Genomic DNA, 5,661 nt, shown 5'->3' with positions numbered 1-5,661 from the left:
GAGCTCCAGTCCCCCGACGCCCACCCCGTTCTAGGAGGCGCCCGGCAGCCTCCTCACCTTGGAGAAACAGAAGGAGACCGAGTCACAGTGCTGCACGATGCGGCCGGGGGGCACGCGCAAGGCCACCGCTGCGTTCATCAACCGAGCCCCGTCCAGGTGGACCCGGGCGCCATGGTTCCGGGCCAGGAGGTGCACCTGGGGGCCAGGTGCAGAGGACGTCAGAGGAGGAGGGCCAGGAGGGAGGGCAGTGTCTCCGGAGGGCGGGGCTCGGCCCCTTGAGGAGGCACCAGGCACCTGGAGTCAGGAGACAGGTGTGGTCCAGCTCCGGCCCTCCGTGACCTTGAGCAGGGCGTGGGTACCACGGGAGCCTCAGTATTGCCCTCTGCGGAACGGGACTGACGGGCAGTCCAGCGCCTTCTGCGGGCTGAACCCCTGACGGAGGGGTTATTTCCACGGGACAGGAGCTGCGTGAGGTTCGGTGAGGTGAGCTGCCCAGGTTCTCAGGTGGTGAGTGCACCGCTGACAAACACCCCACAGCCCCACACTCAGGCGGGGGTGGGACCACTAGGGCTTGTTACCCTGAAGCACACATTTTGGGGTGCAGTCCCCATGCTGCTCTGGGACTCAGCACCCTGAGGGCGGGAGGTCTCTGCTGTCTGGGAAGAGCCCAGGGACTAACCCCTTGCTGTGGGGTCGATTCTGAGCATGGCGCCCCTGCGTAGCACAGAGCAGAACTGCACTGTGGTTTTTTTGGCTGTGATGGAAGCCGCTGTCCAGGCCTTTCTTGCATTTCTGGACCAGGTGGGTTCAAACCAGCAGTGGAGTGAAAACCGTCTGCCCCGCCCAGGGGCCTAAAATGGGGCGAGAATGTCCTCCGCAACTTCAGCCCAAGGTCACACTGACGTCCCTCTTCAGCAGTTCTGATCACCGTGGGCACCCACAGTATAAGATTACAGGGTGGGGGCCCAGGGAAGACAGAAGCTGGGAGCAGGCTGGTGGGGGGGGAGCCGGGCCTACCTGGCATAGGTAGTCGAGGGGGAGGACCCGGCCCCCTGAGCTGCTGTGGGTGTTCTCCAGGCAAATGAGCTCACACACGGGGTGGTAAGGGTTCCCCAGGCCCCGCCTGAGTACCCGCTCCAACGCTGCCAGGTCCAGGGTGCCATGGGGCTGGTCTGGGAGGGCGTGGGGGTGCACACCTGCGATCTGCAGGTATGGAGGGGACAAAGGGTCAGGCCCAAGGTCCAGAGGTACCTCCTTCCAGAGTGGGGGGTCCTCTGGAGTATGGAGCCAGCCCCCCAAGTTAATTTCTAGAGTCCTGTGCCTGCTCCTCCCAGCCATGGGCCTGAATGGTTTGCCTTGGCCTTCTCCGGATTGCAGTCTGGCTACATCCTGCACACCACTAGAGCGCAGCAGAGAGCCAAGGGCCAGTGCCTGCAAACCCAGGGTCCCCAGGGCTGGTGTGCCCCTGCTGCCCCCTGGTGGCCAGTCTGGGAACCAGCTCTCCTCCCACCTCCCCTGCAGAGGCCATCAGCTAGCTTCTTTCTCCCTGGCTCTCCCTTCCTCTCTGCAGGTGCCCGTCCCTGGGAAGCAGGTTCCCACCAGAAGTGCTGAGGGCCCCAGGTGAGGATGTCTGGTCCTTACCTGAGCCACACCGCCCTGCTCATAGACATGGAGGTGGCACTCTTGCCCAAGCGGGAGCTGGGAGCCCCGGCGGCGGCAGTGACCCATCACTGAGACAGATGGGGGAGAGCAGGTCTTGGCACAAAGTCTGCCAGGGTCCACCTGCCCCTGCCTGCTTAGCCATGTCCAGGCTGAGCCCCAGGGCCACAGCTACTGATGGCAATTAGGAAACAGCGCTCCTTCAAGATAACTTAGTGCCATGTTCAGAAAACTGTCACACTAAAGACACAAAGGGAGCTCTGGTAGCATAGTGGCTAAGGCACTTGACTGCTAACCAGAAGGCTGGCGGTTCAAACCCACCAGCCACTCCTCAGAGGGAAGATGGGGCAATCTACATCCGTAGTGATACTGCCTCGGAAACCCAAGGAGGGGTTGCTATGAGTCGGGTCCGACTCAATGGCACATAACAACAACAACAAAGACACAAAAGAAGCCCCTGAGTGGTGCAGTTAATGCACTTGGCTGCCAAGCAAGACGTTCAAGGCTGCCCAGAGGGGTCTCAGAAGAGAGGCCTGGTGATCTGGGGCACAATCCACTCTGACGCACACAGGGGCACCATGAGTTGGAGTCATTGTGACAAAAACTGGTAACTGGTACAGATCTGAGATGATGGCCCTCGGAGCCATTGGGCCACACACAGCCGACACTCTGGCCAGTGGAGTGTGCCCCTTCGCTGGTGGCACGCGCCCGGGCCGCTGCCTCATCAGGGCCTGCAGGAGAGGCTGGCTCCCACAAACTGGGAAAGCTGAGAGTCTGATAAAGGGACAGCTTATGAGGTGTGGGCAGACTGCAGGGAAATCTCCAGGGACAGGGAGGACCTCTGGCCTGAAAGGGGCGCGTGAGGGGAGAAGAGAGTGTGGTTCCAGGAGTCTGGAGACAGGGCAGCGTGGAGAGGGTCACCTGGCACTGGCCTGGAGGGGCTCGACACCAGGCCCTAGTTTTCTTCCCGTCCCTCACTTCCTGCTAAGGCTCCCCACAGCTGCCCAACAGAATTCCAGGGGGCTGCGGGCCCCATGGATGTTGCCCTGGGAGCGCTGTGGACCCGAGGGGAGGAGTGTGGGAGGGATGTGGAGACGAACGGAGGTTGCTGCACTCACCGGAGATGAGGTTGGCCATGGTGTTGGTGGGCACGAACAGGGTCCGCCCCACCCCGAGCAGCTCCGCGGCCTTTTCCTGCAGCTCTGAGGGGAAGAAGGGATGGCAGGCAGGGAGACTCCGTCATCAATGACTCCAGGCACCGGGTCACCCACCTCAGCACTTTCCAATGAGCTTTCCTTCTCAGTGTAGTGGCGCCTGTCAGGAGCAGGCGCTGCCCACCTGCCCGCCCACCCACCCCGGGGAGCAAGTGGGATTGAAGTTTGGGTCTCAGTCATCACATATAGCAGGCCACAGAGCCTCAGTCAGCCCGTAACGCCTCGGTCCCCTCACTGAAACTCCTGTGGTCTGAACTGCCACCTCCCAGACTCACACCTGTCCCGCTTCCTTCCTGTCAGCCGCGGGCAGGTGGGGCCTTGAAGCTTCTCTGCGCTCTCTCCCACAGTGTAGGCAGGCCAGGAGAGGGAACTCTGGGGAACGGGCAGGGCCCCTAAAAGGGGGAGACTCTGGCAGGCTGGGGGAGGGGCCCAGGGTAAGGTGGGAGGTGCAGGGTCGAGGGGTGGGGCTCCCCACTGCTGGGGACATGGAGTTGGAAGCTCTTAGCATGGGGTGACCAGGCCTGTCTCCCCTTCCAGTGCCATAGGTGCCTCCCCTAACATCCCCCTGCTCCGGGCCACCCCACATCCTGAGCACCTCCCCACCGCTGTGGCTCTGTAGGCCCTGTGCCCCCCTTACTCGGGGGCTCCATCCTTTACAAGGGCTCTTCTCCGAAGCCCCCTGGCTGGGAGCAGCCTTCCTGCCAGGATGGTCTCCGTTAGGTTTGAATCAAGCTGCCCAGGGCTCAGTGCCTGGAGTTCCAGGTCATTGCAGGGGACTGCCAGCGTCCGCCGGATGCAGCGTCAGCCCAACCACTCCTCGACCCCAGGGCAGGCGGTGGGGCTCAGGAGGGCACCCCGTGGCTTGTCTCTGGGTGTGTGAGAGTCGTCCACACCCCGGCAATCACCGGGGTTCTCTCCAGTGTCAGCTCTCAACCCAGGTGGGTAGGGGGCACCCCTTTGTAGATGGGGTGTCAACCCTGTCCTCGGGAGTGCTTGCCTGAGAAGCCCCCTTCTAGATGGGGTTTCCCTTTGTCATGTGGGGAGGCAGTGGGGCCAAGGAATGACAATGGGTTCGAATCCTGGTTTTACCACATACTGGACGTGGGACCAGGGGGCAGTCTCTCAGCACCTCAGAGCCTCCTCCCATCTCACAGGCGCTCAGGGACACTCCCACGGCACGCCTCCCTCGGTGATCCCGTGATCCCGTTCAAACGCAGAGTCTGGCTCAGCGCCCCGCGCGGGGCCCTAGAATCTGCATGTCCAGCGGCTCCCAGGTGACAGCCCACACTTTAGGCATCAAGGTGCTCCAAACGCCAGCTGGTCCCCACCCCTGCGTTCCGGGCCACCCTCCCGCAGGCACCACGGACAGCGCTCTGGGGTCGCCTCGACGACCCCCCTCCCCGGGCTCCCCGCGGACGGTGGGGTCCTCGCCATAGTCATCGTCCCCCACGACCGCCTCGGCCATGGCGCGTCTCATGGCCGGCCCGGGCACGGTCACCGTGTCGCTGCGCAAGTCCACCACGTGCTCCGGGACCCCCGCCTGGCCCTCGGACCCCCGCGCCCAGGGGAGCCCCGTGTCTCTGGGCCGCGGCCCGCGCCAGTCTGCGCAGCATGGCGGGGCGGTGCACGGCCTCCCACCCAGCGGGGGCTGCAGACCCATGTCTGGCGAGGGTAGAGGGAGCAGCGGGGGTCCGAGAGGCCCGATCTCCCGGACCTAGATGCCCAGGACTTCGGCCTGGCGTGAGCGCCCCGCGGCATTTTGGGTATTGTAGTCTGGGCTTCGTTGCAGGCGGGAGGGCCGCGCGGCATGCTGGGAGTTGTAGTACGGGGATGTTGGAGCGCGAAGTTACAAGGAGGAAAGCCGAGTCCGGAACGGGGTTGGGGCAAGCTTTTAAAAAGCAGAGTTTAGGTGGTTCTTACCAGGCGCTGTCCCAGGCACTGTGTAGCTGTTAACTCAGTTAAGCCTCCCAAGAACCACTGCAAGTACTATTATTATCCCTGTTCTACGGATGCAGAAACCGAGCCCCCCAGATCTCAGGTCAATGGGCAGGGAAGCGGGGCGCCGGGTTTTGAACCCAGAGGCTGCCCCCAGAGCCCAGTTCTGAACCACTGCGCTGTGCTGCTGCAAAGACCAGCTCCCAGCGTTTCCAGGTTCCTGAAGCATCAGCGTGGGTTGCACTGTGTGCAAGCAGTGTGTAGGGGCGGCGCAGGGGATCCCCGGATGGCTGCAGCTCGTCCAGGGCCCCTCATGACGCACAATCAGAGGCAGAATTAGAGAGGAGGACTGCTTCGGTGAGGGAACGATGGGGGGTGGGGTGGCGGAGGGCGCAGGCCACGCTGCTGGGTTGCGAGCTGTATCCCTGGCTTCCTAGCTGTGCTGCCTTGGACAAGCCACTTAACCTCTCTGTGCCTCAGTTTCCTCAGCTGCACAATGGGCTGTTGTTGAGGATTTGGTGCCGCGGTGTGTTTAAAGTGTAGACATCAGGGCCTGGCTGGTGGCAGGCGCCTCCTGTGGTGTTTTCTGTCCTGCTGCTCTACCTGGACTTGGCTCCTCAAGCGGCCAGCCCTGCTCAGTGGCGCCCCTTTCTGGATCGTTGGTCAGAGATGTGGGGGCTCCTCCGTGGGGGAGTCGGTGCCCTGAGGGGCCGCACTTCCCCCCGCCCAATAAAAGGACACTCACTCATCTTTCCTCCACAGACACAGCCCCTGGCCTGTGCTGAGCCCCAGGTGGGGGTGGAGGGACAAGCAAGATGCAGATAGCCCTGGGCTCAGAGCTCAGGTCCTCACT

General features: G+C 62.9%; 1 protein-coding gene across 1 annotated transcript in view; it reads right to left on the bottom strand.

Annotated features, from left to right (window-relative positions):
- The window catches only part of LOC103214044 (probable low-specificity L-threonine aldolase 2), a 6,006-nt gene extending 1,473 nt beyond the window's left edge, over positions 1-4,533 (bottom strand). Inside the window, exons 1-5 of the mRNA XM_007959840.1 lie at positions 4,266-4,533; positions 2,778-2,861; positions 1,642-1,730; positions 1,018-1,203; positions 58-195 (exon numbers count right to left, since the gene is read on the bottom strand). Coding sequence (XP_007958031.1) covers positions 58-195; positions 1,018-1,203; positions 1,642-1,730; positions 2,778-2,861; positions 4,266-4,533 — 765 coding nt within the window. The remainder of the gene's footprint in view (positions 1-57; positions 196-1,017; positions 1,204-1,641; positions 1,731-2,777; positions 2,862-4,265) is intronic.
- Positions 4,534-5,661: the final 1,128 nt, after the last annotated feature.

The sequence above is a fragment of the Orycteropus afer genome, unplaced genomic scaffold (assembly GCF_000298275.1).
Source record: "Orycteropus afer afer isolate SDZICR_OR568_19922 unplaced genomic scaffold, OryAfe1.0 scaffold00018, whole genome shotgun sequence".
Taxonomy (NCBI): domain Eukaryota; kingdom Metazoa; phylum Chordata; class Mammalia; order Tubulidentata; family Orycteropodidae; genus Orycteropus; species Orycteropus afer.
This window is presented reverse-complemented; position numbering and strand designations above follow the sequence as displayed.